The sequence below is a fragment of the Thunnus albacares genome, chromosome 1, assembly GCF_914725855.1.
Source record: "Thunnus albacares chromosome 1, fThuAlb1.1, whole genome shotgun sequence".
NCBI lineage: Eukaryota > Metazoa > Chordata > Actinopteri > Scombriformes > Scombridae > Thunnus > Thunnus albacares.
This window is the reverse complement of record NC_058106.1, coordinates 30,986,025-31,008,795: the sequence shown is the minus strand read 5'-3', so window position 1 is coordinate 31,008,795 and position 22,771 is coordinate 30,986,025. Positions and strand designations below refer to the sequence as shown.

Below are 22,771 nucleotides of genomic sequence, written 5' to 3'. Positions count from 1 at the left end.
TAGAAAACACAGTGATGAACAATTAATTGTACTGTGCATGTTGTAGCTTTGATATATCAGACATTTAAATTATTTTGTATAGATGGTTTAGATCTCCTCGTTCAGCAGGTTCTCACTGAACCGGTCAGAAAGTGCGTGTCCAGCTGGGTTACATATATGCAGAGATAAACACTTGGAGTTGAGTCAGACTTAAATTACAGGAATGAAGAGTTAAGACTTGACTTACTTCAGATTTAAAAGCACAAACATTAAAGTTTAACAAACATCAAGTTTGGTCAAATATAGCAACCATTTGCATTGAAAGAACTTTGTAAAAAAAAAACAATTTTAACACAGCGTTGAAAGGAAAATGTTCAAAAGCCTTGTCATTTTAAAGGTCAACATTCACTGACCTGAAAAACTTACATCTTGACCTACAGTTTGCCCCAGAAGACGTGTAACTTGACCAACTAAAAGACTTAAAAACAGCTCTGCATGTATCTTACCACAGGTTTGTGTTGTGCCTGCATTAAAATACATAAAACTGAAACTATCTAAGTATGTATTTGGTTGTAATTCGTGACCAGATGTGAAGACATATACCCGAACACAGACAAACACAGAGCTCCATTACCTTCACCACTGGTCTTCATCAGATGTGTGTAATTGATTTCAGAAGTAGCAGCCAAGGTATCGCCTGAAGCATCTCCAGGTGGTTCATATTTACTCGTCACAAGTAGATCCCCTATGGCCTGGAGTAGATACACATATACACTGATGCACACATACACTTACACATAAACCATATAGTTCCATAATGTAAGCCCAGAACTGTCTCTGACCCGTTAATGTAACGTCTGTTTGGTAGTGTTGGTTTTTGTACATTACATCATGTCCTGTCACAACACATCTGCAACCAACTACAACAACTTGGAACCATTTTAGCTACATTTACGACAGTGTGCGTGCAAATCAGTTTGATTAAAACAAGCAACTTCCCATTGAGAGGCCCAAACTGACACAGTTACATCCTGGACGGCACTGTTTCCAGGTGTGCGCTGCACGGGAACATGTCCTTGTTGTTCAAGAGGTGTAAGTAGGTCACGTCTATATCATGACTTCACATCAGAAATGAGAAGAGATGGCTAGGATGAGATGCTCCATTGCATGTGCGGCATGATCCCCCCCCGAGATAAGACTCATTTTTGTGCTCCATGTTCACAAACTGTGCCATTGAAATGCAGAAGTGCTTGCCAGGCTTGTCCACCTCACTTTGTTTGGATCAGGTGGTAAACTGGAGTTGTTTGTAGGTCAGTCATTGTATGAAAACTCCCATTAATGTCTTGTTCCTGCAGAAAACAAGTGGTAAAACACAAATATTAAATCTGACTAGGACTAAAACACAGTGAGGTTAAAAAAAAACTGGAGGCAGCAGCTTCAGTATGTTGTACAAATCATAAATTCTGTGCACAATGAATTGGGTATCAATTTATATTTGACTTTTATCAACCGCTGTGGGACGATTAGGGAATTGTAGCAAAATCTATTTGAATTTTAACTGATATAAATAATCCCATGAGTTTCATTTTGACATCTTAACATCAACAAAGGAAATAGTTGAGTCAACAATGAAAAGCAATAAACCTATTATACCCTCACAGATATTTCAAAGCACTATTTCAACATTTTGGGAAACACGTTTATTCGCTTGCCAAGAGTTAGTTGAGATGATCAATATGACTCTCATATTTGTCTCTTAAATGTGAGGCTATTGCCAACAGCTGGTTAGCTTAGCTTAGCACAAAAGAAACTGCTAGTCTGCCTCTGTCAGGAAGATAAAAAAAAAACATGTTAACTTGTGAGCTTTAGAGGTGCTGGTAGGCGGATTTTAGGGAAACAGTAGGCTAGCTGTTTCCCCCCTTTTTCCACTCTTTATGCTAAGATAAGCTAACCAGCTGCTAACTGCAGCTTCATATTTACAGTAGGCCTACACACATTACAGTGAAGATTTATTTTAAAGATGAATAATTTATCTTTCTTTTACCACACGTGTATCTTCTATAAACATACTGTAACCTCTGTCATTTGGTGAACACTTGTAACCAAAAACCGTTGATTCAGTGGAAAGTGTATACACTGAGTTATGACTGGGACCGCAGACCTTTCAGCAATGGACGCACTGGGTTGAATTAGTTATTGCTGGAAGGAGAAAGGAAAGAATCCCAAGAGCTGATGAAGTGCAGATGCTAACACAAAGAGAAAGAGGCAGACTGAGAAAGAAAGATGGACAGAGGAAAAGATGAGAGTGAAGAGGAAAATGAAAAGTTAATTTAATTCTATGGTAATGTTCATAGACAGGAGTTTATCCAACCATGAAGTTTCAGACCTCCGCAGTAGCTTTTTCCTCCACAACAGGGGCTGCAGTTCGACTTAAGAAACAGTTAACAGTATATAAAACTTGCACTAAAGTTTAACCCGAGTTATTCCGTTGATGCGAAATAAATATCCTTATAGTGTTACATAACACACGTTCGTGATGTTCCCCACATTTAAGGAGTTATGTTGTGTTGAAATGCTGTAATTTATTATCGTGGCTTACAGTGCTCTGATTTCCCACACTTCCAGGAATGATTTTCAACAGCTCTCCAGAGAATGGGTGTGAACGTGTTCTTTTCAGTCAATGGTGGGCATATGGATGTATAAATATAGTGCGCTATCCAACTTGTTTGTGAACACCGGGGTGTGTCTGTGGTCATGGCCAACCTCCGTTAATCAAAACACACTTTAACATGTGGTTGCATTGCATTCTGGTCCTTTGAGGTCTACTGGCAGGGGATGAATTATATGTTGAACAAGAGTTATACCACTCAACTTTAACATAGCTAACTGTTTTTGTATCCTAGAATGATGTCATGCCTTCTTGTTGGCCACGTTTCTGTGAGAACAAATAAATATATAAACTGCTTTTTCACAGTTATTATGTTTGAGCATTTTGATTTTGAACAGATATGTAAATACACCTGGAATAGGTAATAGAGATCTGTAATATGAAACACCTGCTCATCTTACACATTTTTACATAATGCTCAGTTCTAGTCATTAAATATGACAGAAGATTGGAATAGAAATAATGTTCTGTTAATAACTTGTCAGGTCTTGGCAGGTAAAGCTACAGTTTAATGTGCTTACATCTGTCTTACTCTTTAAATGTGTCTTTTGTCAATTAGTCTTTTTTATGTGGTGTCATAATTCCACACCTAAACGGTGTGAAAGCAAATGTAGTGTAGAATATTTCTCTAAGATGTATGGCAGTGGTGTGCAAATAGCGGCCCACGGGTCATGTCTGGCTCTCCAGCAAAAATATTTTACTGTGAAGAAAGCTGAACTTTTCAATTTTATTGTTCACATCAAAACTTTTTTATTCAGTTGATGCTATCAGTAGATAGCAAATCTACTATCAATTAAATCTCTAGTCTAGTTAGTGCAACACAGAGCAAACATTTTCATATATGAATCCTTTTTTTTTTTGCCAAATAAGTATTAATATAAGTTGCTCTAATTTATAGTCTGTTAGATGCAGCCCTGAACAGCCCCGAAACAAACTCTTAAATGTTGATAAATCAACTTTATTCTTACATGAATTCAAAGACACATATAGGCCTGTGTTTCCACTGTGCCTCTAAGATGTTGAACAATGATGAAAGAACTGGAACATAGTTGAACCTAATTGCTGACCCCCGATGTATGGCTTTTGTTATAATATTCTCTCAGGATATTTGTTTCTAAACCCCCTCTGGATTGGAGGAAATATTTGCACAGTGTACTGCAGTGAACTAAGGCACCTCTCACTTCATAAATGGATTAAGTATAATGCACTTGGATTGTTGCTCTTAGCAGTCGTAGACACATTTAATGCACCACTGAGGTAATGTGTTCTTGGAAAACATCCAGTAATGCGGCCTGTGTGATGATTTTACTGTGTATAATACACACCATTAATGTCAACGTTACAGTCAGCATTCTCCTTCACATCAGAGAGGTCAAAGGTCATCAGGAGAGCATTCCAGGACAGACAATATGGCTCCCTGGAGGTATGGACAAGGCTGCAGCTTGCCTGGCCATCTGCTTTGACCTGCCCCCATTTCTCTAAAGCTAAAAGTGACTGCCCTGCTAACACACACACACACACACACACACACACACACACACACACACACACACACACACACAGAATTACAGTAGTTGGCCCCTGCTCTTGGTGCTTCTTAAGGTCCCAAAGTGCCACATGAGCTAATAATTATAATAAAGTTGTTTCTATAGCACTTTTATTACATACTAAGTGACACACTGCTTCATAGACATCCAAAAAAAAAAAATGGCATCCAAATGTTATGACGTTACCCAAGTTATAAGCTGTAGCTAAATCAAATTTGAACAAGGAAAAATGACCTAAATTAGACTAGAAAAAGAAAAACACAGAAACAGTATAACACACATAAATCATGATGTTAAATGAGCTTTCAGTGGACTTTTAAAAGAAAAAAAACAGTCACATACTGTAACATGTATGATAAATTGTTCCAGAGTTTTGGCATTTGACCACATGGTATGAAGAGTTTTGTTTGCCGATGTAAGATTAAACAAACATGCACAAGATAACAACTCTAACGTATCAACACTAGCATCACAAGTGCAGATTCCAACAATCGTTTCTTTTCTAAATAGTTTTAAAAATTAGTTTCTCATAAACAAACTTGAAATCATCATAACAGACTTTAGATCAGGGGCATGTTGCACTTTTGTGCAGCACTTTTAAATGTAGTTTTCTAGGTTTTAAAGTGAACAAATAATCACTATCTTTCACTGTCTTCAGCCGCTAATGGAGGTTTTGGATGATTGTTAAAAAACAAAACTTTGAGTTCTTCATTTACAGCTTTTCAAGTAGCATCCTCTATCTGTTTGGACGCATTAAACTGAAGTGTACGTACTGTATCTTTTGTCGAAACAAGGCTACAGCTGCAGCCTCACAGTCACATACGCCTCCTTCAACACCTGTCTTGGATTTTCTTGGATTGCATAAAAAACGAACAGTACCAGTCAAAAGTTTGGACACACTTTCTCATTCAAGGGAATGACTGGTACTGTATATACACACAGTCTCACAGTAAGGCTCTTTTTTTTTAGTTCACTTATAAATTTCAAGCTTTTAAATTTAATTAAACTTATGTTGTGTACTGGAAAAAATGCAAATGAAAAATTTTACAATTTGTCTTCAAATAAAACATTCAAGAATCATTCAAATGTCAGTTATGTGACATTTTCCAAATGTTTCAGATACATTTCATGCTTGGTTTAGACATAATATACTTCCAGCGCGTGTACTCAATCTCTTGTTCCATAAATATGCTGACTGAAGAATACTATTTCCAATATCACTAATACGTCTTCACAGTAGGTGTCTTTGTCTTTGGAGAAGAGTCAGACAGAGAAAGAGAGACTTGTCATCAGTGCAGGTGTAATTTCAGGTCAAATATTAGGTTTAAATATTTTGAAACACATTAAAATTCAAATCCTTCTCTTCAGTTCAGATTCGACTGGCAGCAGAGCTTTTTTTCGGGATCAGTATCTGAGTAAGTTCAGGGAATTCCTGGCATATTCTTTGGACAGTGTTGGGGCACGATCGCTTGACCCTCTGAACCAGATGTCTTCCTCTCTGCCCCCACCCCCTTTTACACCGCGGGAACTAGCGTGCCACCTGTCAGTCATTGGAGGTTGTCATAGCATCCAGGTGGTCGGGCCTTTGAAGTGGCAAACAGGTTTTTTTTCTGGCATTAGAGTGAAATATGGTGCAAGTGATGTAATGGATATTAATTGTACAATGGAGTATACAAGAATATGGCTTATTTTCATTTTTATTACTATATATTAACTGGTGACTTTTAGTTTCCAATCATCTACATTTAATTCTGGGTCAGATTTAGAGTTATTTTTAAAATGGTGCAAAATATGAACAGCTTTTGCCAAACAAACTTACCTGAATAATCCATGTTGTTTGTATTTTGATGGATGTAGGTGATTTCAGGTATTGTTATGAAATGTGGAGGCAGTGTGTGAGTGTATTTGAGATTCTGCTGCTCTGTGCTGTACGCTCACTAGATGTCACTGTAGTTGCTAGTCTTGTAATCTGGTTCAGTGTCACATAGTCAATGTAACACACTAAGAAAAGGTTTGTGTATCTCTGCCTGAAATTTGACAGTAATAACAAAATATTTATATATATAATTTAGTACTATCTGCAGTTTTATGTGTGACACATCAGAAAATTAATTTAAGTTGTTTTTAAATTCAAATTGGTAAAACATGTTAGTTTTCTTGAGTAGTTTTGTTGTATAAATGAATAATGACCTTTTTGTGACACAATTATTGTCACATTTTTAATTGGCTCTTGATTTATTGAAAGAATTTATTTTATTTTACAGTTGTCTTGTATTACACACACACCCACATGCATGCTACACAGGACTGTGAACAAAAACATCCTTTTCTGCATGCTTGTGTGTGTTTGTGTGTGTTTGGAAATAATGGATCTGTCTACCATCATTTAGCCAATCTGGACATCAGATGTCCTTTTAAATCAGATTGCATTTGTCAGGCAAAGGGATTGATCCTGAAAATTAGATCCTTAAACTTTGTTTCATACACAAAATGTCTGTGTATAAATATATTTTCTTTTAATACTGACACAGCAGCAAACCTCACAGGGTGATTTATCATCATCTTACTCAGATGAACTACTGACCTGGTTTATTAGAGAGCATATAGCGGACTACCGTTGTTGTCACAGGAACATCTCTTAGCTATAAGGGTCACGCGGTTCCTCTCCAGCCTCTTGTGTTTATGGAGCCTTTTCAAACTCCATCAGATAATATAAAATGTGTAATTGTATTCATGTATTCCTTGAGTGAAGTCATGGCTGTTTTTTGTATCCTCTGAGCAGTTGACATTTTAAAAAATACAAATGTTTTACCCATGAAAACAGTGACATGTTATTAAATTTAAACTGAGACATCTGGATAAAAACCAACCACTGGGACACAGCCAAAGCTCCATGTGTACTTCATGAAGCACTGTGTACTTCTGCCAGTACTGGGTTCCAATTTTATAATTTATCTACAGTTTTATTTTCATAATTTCCACAGAGGCTGAGTTGTAGAGGTCACAAAAATTTCAGTCAAGCCTTTTCATGGTGGTCTTATTTGGAGGTCCAATAAAGCAAAATGGATCTTGTTATAGTGGTTTTGGCATCCAAATAACCAAAAAAAAAACAGATTAAAAGACACAAACCTTTGTTGTCAATTTAATTATTAGGGATTTCACAAACTAGTCTAGGACTACATTTCATTCATGTCTGCAAAATCAGTGTAACGTCCTCAGACAAAGATATGATAACATGTACACTCAGAAACCTCAGTGAGTCATTTTTAAGTCCTTCATTTGAAATGTATAAAAGAAAAAAACACCCTGGACACTCCTTTGACACAGCAGATTAGTGCATCTAAAAATAAAAATTATATATATCATCTAACCATCCTGTTCACATTATAGTTAACACATACAAGTGGTGTTATCACTCTAGTATCTCATAGTTAGGTAATCTTATTCAGTCAAGCGTCTGTGGTCGAAACATTGCTTCCTTCCATAAATACCTTCAGAAATGACAACTGAGTACCTATCATCAAGCAAAAATAGATCTAAAAATTGTTACATACATGGACATATTTTAAAAAGTGCAATGTCGCAGCTAGTTTTAGCCTTACTACTGAGGGCTGTGGCAAGAGCTCACCAGAAAAAAAAAACAAAAAAACATCCATTTGGTTGAGTTCATTTGTAGTCATTCAGGATATCTGGGGGAGTTTATGGATGAGTCATGGCTGATAACTCCACAACTGAAATGAAATATGTTTACTTTTAGTTTCAAGTCTTCAAGTAATAATTTATCTGTTGAATTATCTCTCACTTTTCCACCTTCCAACACCCACCTCACCTCTAGTCTCCATCAACAGTACAAAAGCTTCATGTTCGACTACAATCTGCTCACTATTTTAGGATCTCTCTCTCTCTCCACTGCAGTGTCATGTAGTTTAAGATGAAATGGTAGACAATCATAATCTACAGTAAAACCTACTGTGTATTAAGGAATAAATAGACAGTCTGTTTGCATAGTCTGGAAGTGATCACTAAATCCCACGTTGGGAAGGTCTGTTAAGAAGCCTAGAGTCGGGTTGATGTTGCTCCTTCGTGTGATGCGGCTGGTGCGGGGTTGTTCTGTTCTGGGCTCTACGCTGGTCCCAGATCTGTGCAGGAGAGCGTCGTCAACAACTCCCAGTGTAAGAAGAGTAAACAGCAGCCAAACCAACGGGTCATCACGAGGAGCAGTGGTTACCTGGATGAGAAGAAAGCAGCCAGGTTAAGTGGAGTCTGTGGATTAAATCTGCAGGTTTTTTTTCCTTCATCTTTATATAAATCCACAGAGACTGGTGGACTGAAACATCCCCACAAACACACTCACTCATACACCAATAACAACATATCCAAATCTAACATAACCCTCCTTTTTACTGCATTCGGCTTCAACTTCTGTAATTCTCTTGTAATTCTGTTTTGTTAACTTTGTCTCCTATTTCTAAATCTCAGCTTTCATAGACACTGAGCGTACTTTATAACTGGTATATATAGTTTGTTATTAAATCAAAAACATAAAAAGAATATGTGGTTTCATAAAAAATTAAGTTACCTCTCTCTCAAGGGCAGATTTGGGTTACTGAGGAATGAGAGCTGCTGCTCCAGACTGCAGACACGGAAGGCCAGGTAGCACGATGACAGGATGAGGAGAATAATACTGATGAGAGAGAATGAGACACGTAAATTTATTAGACAGAAATTACAAATCACTTCAGTTCTGGAGATACCAACATACTAGACACTACAGAGCTGCAATAACTCTTGGTGAACACTGGGAGGCGACAGTCGACTTTCTGTTAAGATTCACAACATTACTCTGTTGAACAACACAGTTTAAATCTGTCTTAAAGAACCATACCAGTGTTTTTGCAGGTTTTAATTCCATATGTACAAATCATTAGGGGTGCAACTAATGATTATTTTCATTATAGAGATTTTTCAGTTGATTAATCAATTAATAAATTAGTCTTTTGGTTTATAAAATGTCTGAAAATGGTGAACAATGGACAAGCTGCAACCTAAAATGTCTTATTTTGTCCCTACCAACAGTCGACAACCCGAAGATATTCAGTTTACTGTCATAGAGGACTAAAGACACCAGAAAATATTCGATTTCTGGTTTCAAATTCTACTTTTCAAAAACAGTAATACAGTTTAAGTGCTGATTAACTTAAAAATCATGTAATATAAAATTTCATTTTATTTTATAATTTAAATGATATGTATTAATGGATGCAAGATGGATTTTATTACACATTATGTATATACAGCATTTACAGTAAATACTCTTTTCCTCCACACAGAGGTCAGAGGTCAGGGCCCGCATTACACCCGTTAGGAACAGATACGGAGTCATTGCTTGCTCAAGGACACTTTAGCAGAGCACCTGCCCTCTGGGTGAACAACAGTCCTCCTGATCACTGTGTCACCCTGCTGTGCTGGGGGGGGCAGGTGGAGTCAGGAATGTGTGACCCTCACTAGACCAAATGATTTGATATATAGTGTGGACGAATACAAACTAAAAAGTGTTTTAGCTACACTGATCCCCCTGTGTTCTCACTATCTGATTGAAGTGCCCGCTATTTATAAACCTCCCTGTTAATATTAACAGCGTGTGTGTAGCTGTGAGTCAGCTGTTCGAGGGGGTGAAGGTGGTGTTGTTGATGTCTGCGTGTCCCTCTGTATACTCACAGCAGGGTGAAGAACTTGAGCAGCTGGTACTCCATCTGTCCAAGCTCTGCCACTGGCTCTGATAGAAGGCCTCTGTCTGTCTGCAGAGCTCGCTCTGTAACACACACACACACACACACACACACACACACAAACACATTAACATAAAACCATTACCAGCATTTGGATTGCCCGTACTACATGTTTCACTTTTAATAGCGCTGGCCCACCTGCTTGTGTAAATCTGAATGCATCTGGACTCAAACGTGCATACAGCACTCTTACACAGTTAAAATTGTGACAGTATTCAGCGTGGGGCTAAAAATGAATCAAATTATCAACTAAATCTGATCAATTACGCATTCCAAAATGTACTTGTTGTTTACATTTACACTTATGAAATGCCAGAGGGTGTAATTACATTATATAAACCACCACTGTAAACTGTCAGAGGTGGCAGCTGCTTCCTGAAATGCTGTCCTTGTCCTTGTAATAGAAAAGATTATTTACATTTCTCACCAAAAATCTATAGAAAAAACTATTCCAAGACAGTAAGAATGAGTAAAAAAACATTTTTTGCACATTTATGTTAAATTGAGGAATAAATAAACTTTTTTCAATCAATTATTCGATTAAAATATTGCAAAAAAATGAACACTGAATTGTCTGAACTGCACAGAACTAATCCTTATATCCTTACATTGCTTTGTTGCTTTTTACATGTCCTGTGTGTGCGTTTGTGTGCATGTGTGACATACTGTAAATACAGGTATTTACTCACGTCGGCTTACATCTTTTTTATTATATTACTTCCCATCTTTCCACCCCACAGGTGAGCTGTGATGCTAATGTACACGAGAGCTGATCAAATGTTCAGCATGTATATGGGTTGATATTTTAAATGATCTAAAAACCTTTCAGCATATATCCGACAGGTTAAACTGTCCTAAGACAACTTTGACAGCAGACATTGTTTGTGATAATCTCTATTTAATCTGCATCCACCCAAATCTTTTTAATACGAGCCCCTGCATGATTTAATCTCCATTTGGAGTTTAATGTGTTGTTGCATAAGAGAGACGTCGCCATCCAAGAGCAATTACTCTCTGTCGCTCGCTCTCTTTCACACACAGGCACATAAAATTAAAAAAACAACAAAACCCCATATGCACATATGCATCTAGACAAATTGTATCTCCATCCATGTCTCACAGTATAAACATGACTGAATGTCGACAACACATATATGGTGACAGGGACTTTCTGATCAGATCAGAGGAGCGCAGATTTCTCTTTCAAATTGGCAATTCTATAAAATCCTGCTGGATGCTGGTGTCTATGGAATTGAAAACTGACTTCATCAACCGATTTACCTCTAAAATGTTTCACAGTGATGTTTTCTTTTGACTGAATGAAGAATTTTGGTTAATAGCTGTAGTTTTATTATGATGAAATCAGTGAAAAAAGAGAAAAGAATGACGATTTTGTGACATAAATGTACTGTACATATTTGTATATACTGTATATTCATCATATGTATATACTATACATTAAATATACATACTATGTATATATAATGTACATATTAAATGATTTAATAGCTTGATTCCCACTAATATCACCCTTTTTCTTATTAAATGTTAAAGGCTGTAAAGGTGCAGAATTATTGACCTACCTTTAGACAGTAGTAACCTGTGATGTGGATAAATCTAATGACAGACGCTCATAAGCCATGCGAACACCTTTCAGCAAATTATACATCCAGCTAATCACTTCCAATCAGAAACTGAAAACGCGTGGCCTTGGATAAGCCTTGGACTTTGTATCTATACAGTGACACAGCATCCTTGAAGAGTTTTATCACCTTCCAGCGGTTGCTCTGATTTGAAGGGTGTGTCTGCGGCACTCAGGCTGCTGGTGGAGTTCCCCAGGAGGTCAGGAAGGGAGGAGGACACAGACACCACTGAGGGTTTCCTTCTCCACTTTAACACTGATGGGAATTCGTCGACCACTGGGAACTCGTCTGGAGCCGGGAACTCGTCCTGCAGTGCAGAGGAAAGAGAAGAATCTACTGAAAAAGGGATGACTGCAACAGATAGAGAATAAGTTTGAACATCTCAGCTGATCAGCACACTAGTGGTTCATTAATGTAAACCCAACATGTGAAAAATTCACTGAGACATATAAGTCAATGATCTTTTACATGGATTTCAAGGTCTTGCTTGGTAAAATTTGAAAAAAATCATTGAGCCAGCATAGTTTGGGTTAAAATATGAGGAGAGGATGTTTTTTACTCATGCCCTTTTTAAGTCGCAAAACCCTGAAATACCCCCCAATAAAGTGGTGTCTGTAAGCACAGGCCTTAGTGTGGACATGTAAGCATTGTAAGCAGCTCAACCAAATAGTAATTTTCCGTTTTTTAGATTGTTTCATTTGGATGAATTAGAGGCCTGAAGAGGTGAAAGTATCTTGTATTTAACAAATGTTTTTTATCTTATCTTGTGAGTCCTCCAAGAGGTTTGGACCCACTAAACTACATCAACAACACATTTCATATATCTGTGAGATTTCCTTGGTGGTCCACAGAGATGCGGCACACTGATTATCTGGGTGATAAATTACTACATTCAAAGCCATTTATTGGTACCACTTTCCTAAAAGTCACCCTTTATAAATGAGTTGGAACTAATGGCTTTATTAATGGTTACTAAATATTTTATTAATGCTTTATAGATAGTGTTTATCATTTCTATTTGGTAATAATGCAGTCATAAATGTTGGTAATCCATTAGTTCATGGGTTTCTCACTTTCTAATAAGCCATCAAGTCTGTAGTAAATAAGTTGTTAATAAATGGATTTTGGTACAGGCAAGTGGTCAAACAGTGAAGGGGATTTTTCACAACCTGGCATTCAAAGGTTGTTCTTTTTAATGTCTTTAAAGTATTAGTAAACACCATCATTTTCAAGCTTTGAAGGCCTTTCTATTAAGCCCTACGAAAGTTGCATTGTAAAGCAAGCCAAAAAATATTCTGGATAGCTGGAAAATTTCTGCGTTTATGTGTTAATTATGTTTACAAACTGTAAATATAAAGAAGCCATTTTAACACTTCCTAGGTTTGGGAATAACAAACCATAAAATCTTCCTCAGAATATGCTATCAACATGAACAAACACCCTTTTTTTTCTCTGAATACTTGAGTATGATCAAGGGCAAGAACATGTTCACAGAGCTTAATTATTTCTTAATACAAAAGCTGTTCTATCTCAGAGCGGCCTATAGTGCACACACACAAGGTGACTTCACTTTGATTGCTCTTTGATAGCATCTTGCAGACTGAGGAGAATTCACTGCGGCATCAACGGAATGATATATTGATCCTGCCTGTGAAAAAAGGTAAATCAGCCTCCAGGTCAGGAGTAATTGTAAGTGAGAGTTGTTGGAGGCCTTTAAGGCCAACATGAAACACAAATAGGAAGCGTTAAAGTTGTTTTAAAGGGCCAGTGTGTAAGATTTAGTGGCATCTAGCAGTGACGTTGCAGATTGCAACCAACTGAATACCCCTCACCCTCCCACTCGCCTTCCAAGCGTGTAGGAGAAGCTACAGAAGCTGCAAAAATCACGAAAAACGTGAAAGACCCTCTCTAGAAGCAGTTTGTCCATTCTGGGCTACTGTAGAAACATGGCAGCCTCCGTGGAAGAGGACCTGCTCCCTCTGTAGATATAAAGGGCTCATTCTAAGGTAACAAAAACACAACAATTCTTATTTTCAGGTGATTACACACTAATTAAAACATACTTATGAATATTATATTCTATTTCTGCCAAGTCTGTTCTACTAGATGCCACTAAATTCTACACACTGCACCTTTAATGGCTGCTGATTTTCAGATGAAAGAATTTTCTCCTGCTTTACTCTCTATGAACATGTGACATGTTATCACTGACCAGCAGTAAGGTCGGCTCCTCCATGAACTGCTTCAAACTCAGACTCTTCCCATTGACCTACAGAGGGAAATAAAATTATCTTTATAACTGACAAGTACACAAACAGTACAGATTATAGACTGAATAACTAGTATGTATGTGTGTGTCCTCTGACCTGTAGGTGTGTGCAGATCCTGCGGAGGACGTCATATACACTGTCTCTTGATAGCAGAGACACGAATACATACTGAGGAAATAAAAAAGAAAAACAGTGATGTAAAAATCCAATGGATAGGTTGGATGCAGTAGTAGTAAAAAACAATGAAGGCTCCTTAAAACTATACTGAATTTACCTGTTAAACAAAATGACTGTCTCAAAGTTTTATTTATACAGTAGTTAGAGAAGCTTTTACTGAAGAATATGGACAAGATATGTATCTGAATCTTGGTCACTTAATCTGAAATAGTGGTATATGAGTGGTATATGAATATTTATATGCAGTGTACATGAACATTGTTGGGAGAGAGTTACAAATTCGCTAGAAATAATCTGGCCAAATAACACTTGAGGGATTCAAAAGCTCTAATCTGGGGCACAAAGAGGATATTTCTAATCACATTTTTTGTTCCAGTTTGTTCTTTCAGGAAAAATGAGGAACGACAGGTCAGTGACAGATTATACAAATATCCCTCTGACCTGGATAAATATCACTGTTATCTAAAAGTACTTTATTTATTTATATATGAGCATTTGAAACATCATGATATTGTGTGTGTACTTTGGGTTTTTTTTTTTTTGTCCATTTCAATTCATAAACAGACTTGTTCTGTCTCACCTGACTGAGTCATGATGGTGAATGAGATGAAAAATAACAAATGAGCCTCAACTTCATTGTTACAAACACGAGCTATGAACGTTTTACCTCATAAACAAAAGAACCAACCTCATTTCATTTTTTAAAGACACTGCAGCATAGGTGTAGTCTACATGGGCATGTATGTGCACATGGTTATGTAATGCCTGTTATGTAATCATGCCAGGGACGGACTGGGACTAAAAAATGGCCCTGGACTTTTTTACCCAGACCAGCCCACCATAATCACCCTGTAGATACTCCACCATGGGGAGGGTGGATTTAATCCAGTGGTTCCCAACCTAGGGGTCTGGCCCCTCCTAACGGTCACCAGATAAATCTGAGGGGTCGTGAGACAATTTATGGGAAATTTTAGAGGGAAAAATCACTATTTAGTGCAGCTGTTAACAACTCATAGACATCTGAAATGTGACCCGGACTACACACTGCTTTTTGTAAGATGTCAAAAGCCAAAAAGGTTGGAAACCACTGATTTCATCTTTAATAAATGCTTATTATATTTTCCATTGTGTCAAATCTTCACCTGAAAAGTAATTAAAGCTGTGAAGCAAATGTAGTGGAGTAGAAAGTACAAATTTCCCTCTGAAATGTAGTGGAGTGGAAGTATAAAGTAATGTAAAATGGAAACACTCAAGTATAAGTACCTTAAAATTGTACTTAAGTAATGTACTTGAGTAAATTAATCACTGTTATTTTTTACAACACTGACTGGTACTCGCAGGTACAAAAAACCTATGATGTAAACAAGTGCTAATGTTAGCTTGCTGGCTATTAGTATTCATGGGTTGTTGGGGTCAGAGCAGAAGCTGAAAGGTACATTATGTCTTTGAAAACACCACTTGATGACAGGCTGAGTCTGTCAGAAAGTTAAGAAGACCTTCTAAACATTGCTGTAATGGCGGAAAAACCTTTCACTTGGCTGCGCTGCACCACCGGGCTGGTGCTCCACTCTGCTTCTATCTATAGCACAGTGTTGTTCTTTCCATCACACCTCTCCTTGGAAATACAGCCATGCTGTGCTAATCAGCATAAGTATTTTAATTCACAACGACTGTGATGGAAGTGTTTACCTTCTGGCCAGTGTCTGTGGTGATAGCCAAGCCATTAGGCACAAGGCCCGCTGTTTTGTGCTTCTTCACCAGTCTCACGGAAACAACAGGGATAGCCACCTACAGAGGACAGAAAAAGGCATAAAAATAGCATCATGAGAAGACACTCAGTTTTGAGGAAGCAAACTTAAAAGCCAGATAATGATTTATAGGCAGGGTAAAAATACTGATGTGATATACATTTTATATATAACATACAAATGTATACAATATATGTTTTTTTGACTTTTCAAATGATATACATGAAGTCAAATGCTGTTAAGAATAAAAAAAGACTAAGGCATTCTCTGGAGCAAGGTGGCAGGGAAGACAGGCACTGGAATATAATCAGGAAAACCCTCTGGAGAAAATCACTAGTGGGCAAGAAACGTTTCTTATTTCAGTCAGTATGTGAGGAATGCAGTCTGAATAAGTAGCTTATTGTCACTCAGATGTCAGGAGAGGTTAGGTTTCAAGGAAATGAAGGAAAGGAACCATGTACAACATCAAAGAGAAAATCACATAACTGGTGAAGGTTAAAGGTTCAGTAAGTCTACCTGTTCTTGGTACGTGATTCCACAGTGCATGCATAGAGAGGGTAATTTCTCATAAGAGTATTAAGATTGTGAGACTGAAAGTCAACCCATTAACAATGACAGACTGTCAGGTTCATGGTTCCAATCAGCTTGAGAACCTGGAAGCTAGGAGTCAGTCAATTCAAGTTTGTCAGTCAGTTTGAGTTTATTAAGTTGTCTGTCAGTCAGTACTACCTTGATGTCCTTGCCGAAGAGGTTGGCATAGAAACACAGCCAGTTTCTGGAAATGTAGAGCCGGCCTTGTAGAAGGATGTCTCTTAGAAGAGCACAGGAGTACACTGAGAACAGAAGAGACAAGAACACTCTTTTTTTACTCTTCCAACAACTATGAACTGAATACAGAAAGAGAGTTATTACAACATTATTGCCAAACCCTTCCACTTCCTCACCAGTATAAGTAAAAATTTAAAATAAAGTTCACATCATAGGTTTTATTTTAATAGGTTGCACATAGCAACAAAGTCGTGCAAACGGATGAGTTGATGCTCTCCAGGGTTAGTCGGTCATCCTGAAATCTGACAGTTTAAATGTTTCTGGGCTTAAACCAGATGGCTGAACTGAAGCACAGAGACACAAAGCTGAGCACAGTGCAAAGACAGTCATTTCAAATGAATGAAAAGCAGAATAGAAATAAAAACTATACTGTACAATTTTTACGAGGGTTTGTTATACTGTTTATGGCTTTTAATAAGCAAATACACATATGATGCTTGCTGAAGATACCAACGTATTGAAGATGCTGATAACTAGTAATATCTCATGCAGACATTAAAGACTATTTTAAAAAATAATGCAAAATCACACATGTTTTCTGTGCGTCCACCACAAATTTATGCTAGACTGGGTGGAAAAGCCCCTCAAACAGAGTTAACACCATCGTAGGACACTTTGACTCAGCAGGTTTGTAAGATAATGTGACACTTCATTCAACTGCTTTAATGTCAGGACAAATCTCTGGCATACCAAAAACCTTCACTAAAAATATTACTGAACAATTATATAATTCAATAAAAAGTGCAACTAAAATAAATTTCAGTGCAAATTTAATAGACTGTCTTTTATGTAGCTTCCATTATATCAGCATCGGATCACATGAACAGCCAATACCTGATATTTAATAAAAGACCAATATCATCCTCATATGACTGTTAAATTTAGCAGCTGGCAGGAAAAGCTAAACATATTACAATTATACAAGGCTGAGAGGCTTATAAAAATACTAATAATGACTAACACATTACAGACAAATAAAAGTGAGGCATAAAATGTCAAAGGAATCTTAACAAGTTGATTAAAAGACGCAGAACTTCAACACACAGTCTTAAAGTTTTCCTCGTAGTAACAAGGACAGTACCTTTCATGAGGATCTCATCCTTGGGCACGCACTGGAAGAGTTTGTGGTACTGCGAGTTGTACTTGCTGACAGTCTGTGCAGAAGGACAGGGCAGAGTCATGAGCATCTCCTTGGCGGACCGGCCTGCCTGCACAGTACCAGCCCCGCCGGCACCACCGGCCACTCCACCACCACCGGCCACTCCGGCCACTCCGGCTCCGCTCGCCGCAGACACCACCCTCTCCCTCAAAGGACGCGAGCTCTGCACCAGGCTCAGCACGTTGGCACCGTACACACATACACACTCGCGCACATCCAAGGCCTGGAGCAAGCTGCTGCAAGACACACACTGTTCCCCTGTCGCCGGTCAGTACGGAAGACTGCGTCTGTGCAACTACCTCTAGTCTACACGCACACACAAACACACACCAGGCTAATGTGCACACCTACACCTACAAACACACACTACTACAGAATTACAGCAGCAACGCCTCAGTTTACAGCCACTGAGCTCTTTCTCAGAAACTCAAAGGTTCTCTTTCTCTGTCTCAAATACACTTGCAGTGACTCTACACTTTGCAGCACCCAGCTGACACCCTCCCTCTCCTTCTCACTCCTCTACACACATACACGCACCCTGCCCCTCATCACTCTGAGCTGAAAAGACACACACTCTCGCACACACGGATACTCTTCACTACTCTCACTTAAAGTCCTTCCTTTCTTCCTCCGCTGTTGCCTTTTCCTCACTTTATCTGTCACTTTCTCCTCCTGTCTGTGGCAGTCTGTGGCACCTTAAAGCCCTCACTTTTCAGAGAAAATCACACATTTTCCTCCCTAAACACACAAGAGGTCCCATTCATTCCCCTGCTCTCCTCCCTCACAGCTCAAACTCACTTCCAGCTGCGGATATCTCTGTGCTACCCGACTGTCTTTTCCTTTTTTTCTTTCCTGTACTGTATCTCATCTATCTTTCCTTTGACTCGTATCTGCTCAGTTTGCTGTTGTCTGCCGCTCCTGTTTTTGTCTTTCTATTAATAGCCCATGCTAGAGCAGCTCCTGTCCTCAGGAATACGGCGCTTACAGTAGGTTACAGTAATACAGAGGGCTTGATATGCTCTGGGGGGACAGCGGGTTCATAAATGTTTATGTATAATCATTTGCTGACTGACTTCATAGGTGAAATAGTTTGACATTGATCACTGGTTTATGGTGTAGTTGTAACATTTCTAATGGGGTGAATAATAATGTATATGGCTCATATAAAGGCTGAATTTTTAAAAAGTCTGGAGGACACCGGGCAAGATGGCAGCAGGTGCATTGTTGCGATCCGGGCAACAACGTCAAAGGCAAAAACGATCCGTCAAAGGCCCTGAAAACGTATTTTCTTGTTTGGTCTCATCAAACCACATCCACATAGTCCTGGTGATGCCAGTTAGCTGTGTTTTGACTGTTACTCGTAGTTAAACTCTTAATATAAAATATCTGAAGTTGGTTTTTTTTAAATTTGCATGATGCTCTTCAATTCAGGAATTTTAAATGTTATAAAGAAATACTGCAAAATTTAACATTTCCAGGGGCTTTACGTTTTTTTAATGGTGGGACAATATTGGAGTTTAACCACATTACTTAACTACTCATGATATGTTATTCTCTTTTCTGCTCCAATCTAAAGTGAGAAGTTATGATAAATAAGAAAATGATCAGTCAAAAAGGAGGGAAACCCATAGAAACAAAGGTAGATCATGCAAGAGTTCCATTTATATCATAATAAAATGACATGTGATATTAATGAATGTTTATAAAGACTTGCTTTTGTTCATAAACATATCATTATTTGTTCTAAATTCTGCTTTACAAGTTGAGACTCTGACATTACAGCAAATGAAAAACTACAGACAGACAGAACATTTGATGTTAAAAAAATCTCTGTCTGTCTATTTGTGGAAGCATTTTGTTCACTTTTCTGACCAGCCATTATGACACAGATTTGTTAAAAATACCTGTGAGTACTGGATTATACTTCAGTTCTTATGTCAAATATGCAGTCTGTTGTTCAGTCAAAGAATCACAAAATAAACAATCTCCTTACAGGTAAAGTGGTGTTTTAACAGGAAGCGCCACAGTTATTATGGATTAAACAGTTTGGTAATAACTTGTTCATATAACAAACACAGAAAGCAGACTCACCGAGCCCCGGTAACATTTTTTCACATCTTCATAGGACAGGTCTTCAATCAGCTGAAACCTGGAATTAAAGGAAAAGCACACTTGTAATCGAAATTACAGTTTTATATGTTGCATTTTTACTGCTCAATAAAGATAACTCTACTTTATGTAAACTATATCATGAATCTCCTGTATATCAAACATTTCCAGAGGTGGGAAGAAGTCCACTTAATGAGTATAATCATAGTCAAAAAACAAAATAGACTTCAATATACTCATCCAGGTGTATTTAACAGCCTTCATCTGGCCCGAAAAATGGCAACAAATTGCTTGGTAGCATGACAAATGGTGGTTAGCGTGTGTGTATGTTTATATCTGTAATATGTGTACATTGCATGAAAATCCCAGCTGGATCAAAGCTTCCACATGACAGATTTAATCATCAGCGTGTGCATAACTGCAGGGAGATGTATGCCGTCAGAAAAAAACATAATCAAAGATAAATATTGAGTTGTTTAAACACAAATAGTGGCTTTGCCAAGATATTATCCATGGTGTTCTTTTTATAGTCAGAAATCATGAACACACACACACACACACACACACACATCATAGCATCAAGCTTGCCTCAGGAGGAATACTGAGCAGTGCAGCAGATGTCACAGCATGATACTCATATCTACTGCTCATGCAGACAGAACCACCCAGCAGATAAAATATAGTATAATCAGCCCTTTAAGCAAAGTGTCATTAAAATGAACTGCTGTCCAAGTTAAGATGCTTCAAAGAAGAAGGCCTGGATGTGACAATAAAGTCTGAACAGCGAGATATTTTTGAGGGATTATTTTCTAACCGAGACTTCCCCTTTCTTCCTGTGTCTCTCTGTGAGTGCCAGGTGATTGACAGTGAGCAGAGCACAATGTAACTGTGATATGAAAACACTCCTGCTCAAGGAGATACTGATAAAACAGAAGCTCTGGCAATGCCAAACCGCAGCTTCATGTGTAACATGATTGATTATCTCACTCGGTGGAAGCCATTTTTCCATACAGTTCAAGAGAGAAAGCCATCAATTGAAGGGAGGGAAGTAAGCCTTGATGTCTTTAACCATGTGAAGGAGACAGGAAGATTGCTGCCAAACACATCGGTTTGTCCTCATCCTGATTTTCTCTTGTAATGTTAAAAGTGACAACACACTGTCTGTAAATATAAAGAGTAGTATGTAGGCTAAGCAGCCAAACAGGGTTATGTTAGAAATAAATAGCTGACTGATGCCTTCTTCCTTATCATAATAATAGGCAGTAGTGGAAGACGTATTCAGATCCTTAAGTAAAAGTAGCAATTCATATCCTGCACTGAAAATATAATTTAAGTAAAACTATGCAAGTATTATTAGCAAAATGTACATATTACTGGGGGTATAATACGTAAGCAGCATTTTACTGTTGTAGTTGGTCAAGGTGGAGCTAATATTAACTATTTATTTTTTTTATTTCATCCTTTGTTTTGTATATAACGTCTGAATTTGTAAAGTAACTAGTAACTAGCTGTCAAATAGATGTAGTGAAGTGAAAAGCACAATATTTTCCTTTCAGTTATGGAGTAGAAGTTTAAAGTGGCATGAAATGGAAATACTCAATTATTATTACATACATGTACCTCAAAATTGTTCTCAAGTACAGTGCTTGAGTTAGTTAGCTTTACACTACATAATTTACTTCCATGTCTACGTGGATCAACAGGTGGAAGATTCTGACTTTTTATCTGGGTCGTGTAGCTTGAGCCTCAGTTTGATAGCATGATGCATATGTAGCCAACATGGGTAAGCTGGAAACATATTAACACTAGGCTAATAAAGATAATGTTAGCTTAATTAGCTAAGCTAGCTACCAAAAACTGATCAACAATTGTCATTTCTGGCAGCAAACTTGACAGTTGATTGAAATGAGAAGTTGCTGTTTGTCTACTTCTGTCGGAAATCATGGATTAATTGTTTCAAAAATTATTAAAGGATAGGTTCACAATTTTTTCTTCAAACAACAGTCAGGTGTTGCTGTAATCATTCCTCCTGTTCATACTTGATGTTAAAAGAGCTGCTTCAAATGTGCTTTCAATGTAAGTGATGGAGGCCAAAATCCACAGTGTGTCCACACAGTTGTTTTGTGCAAAAATGCATTTAAAAGTGTATCTGAAGCTTATATGAGGCTTCAGCAGTCTGAGTTAGTCATATCAAGTGGATATCTGACATATTTACATTGTATGGGAAGAAAAAACCTATTTTAATGTTCATTTGAGCACCTGACTATTGTTTTAAAGGTGCGGTGTGTAAGATTTAGTGGCATTCAGTGGTGAGGTTGCTGATGGCAACCAAATGAAAAACCCTCCCCTTCTGAGCAGGTGGGAGAACTTACGGTGGCCGCGAAACTCATGAAAAATGTGAAAGGCCCTCTCTAGAGCTGGTGTTCGGTTTGTCCATTCTGAGCTACCATAGAAATATGGCGGCTTCCATGAAAGAGGACCCACTCCCTATGTAGATATAAAGGGCTCATTCTTAGATAACAAAAACACAACAATTCTTATTTTCAGGTGATTACACACTAATTAAACATATTTATGAATATTATATTCCATTTCTGCCAAGTCCTTTCCGCTAGATGCCACTAAATTTTACACACTGCACCTTTAAGACAGACTTGAAAAATTGCTGCCGCTTATCATTGTAAACTGCATATGTGTCGTTGGAGAACAGAAACTTCGAAACTTAGCAATAAATAAAGGGGGTGGGGCTCAGCAAAAGGTCAGCATAAACTTTAAAAAAAAAAAGTAGCATACAGGCCTTTTAACTGTTGACTCAGTTATGTTAAAACTTGCAGTGTAAATTACAGGGGAAAAT

The 22,771-nt window shown here is 37.8% G+C and overlaps 1 protein-coding gene across 3 annotated transcripts in view; it reads right to left on the bottom strand.

Annotated features, from left to right (window-relative positions):
• Positions 1-7,323: 7,323 nt before the first annotated feature.
• gramd2aa (GRAM domain containing 2Aa) overlaps positions 7,324-22,771 on the bottom strand; it is a 29,426-nt gene continuing 13,978 nt past the window's right edge. For 2 of the 3 annotated variants that reach the window (XM_044354750.1, XM_044354760.1), the window contains exons 3-12: positions 19,900-19,957; positions 17,731-18,058; positions 16,551-16,654; positions 15,763-15,861; positions 13,993-14,064; positions 13,839-13,895; positions 11,756-11,933; positions 9,913-10,006; positions 8,774-8,878; positions 7,324-8,422 (exon numbers count right to left, since the gene is read on the bottom strand). In XM_044354750.1, the coding sequence (XP_044210685.1) occupies positions 8,419-8,422; positions 8,774-8,878; positions 9,913-10,006; positions 11,756-11,933; positions 13,839-13,895; positions 13,993-14,064; positions 15,763-15,861; positions 16,551-16,654; positions 17,731-18,058; positions 19,900-19,957 (1,099 nt within the window). In that variant the 3' untranslated portion in view covers positions 7,324-8,418. The remainder of the gene's footprint in view (positions 8,423-8,773; positions 8,879-9,912; positions 10,007-11,755; positions 11,934-13,838; positions 13,896-13,992; positions 14,065-15,762; positions 15,862-16,550; positions 16,655-17,730; positions 18,059-19,899; positions 19,958-22,771) is intronic. The other variant, XM_044354770.1, reaches the window with a different exon arrangement.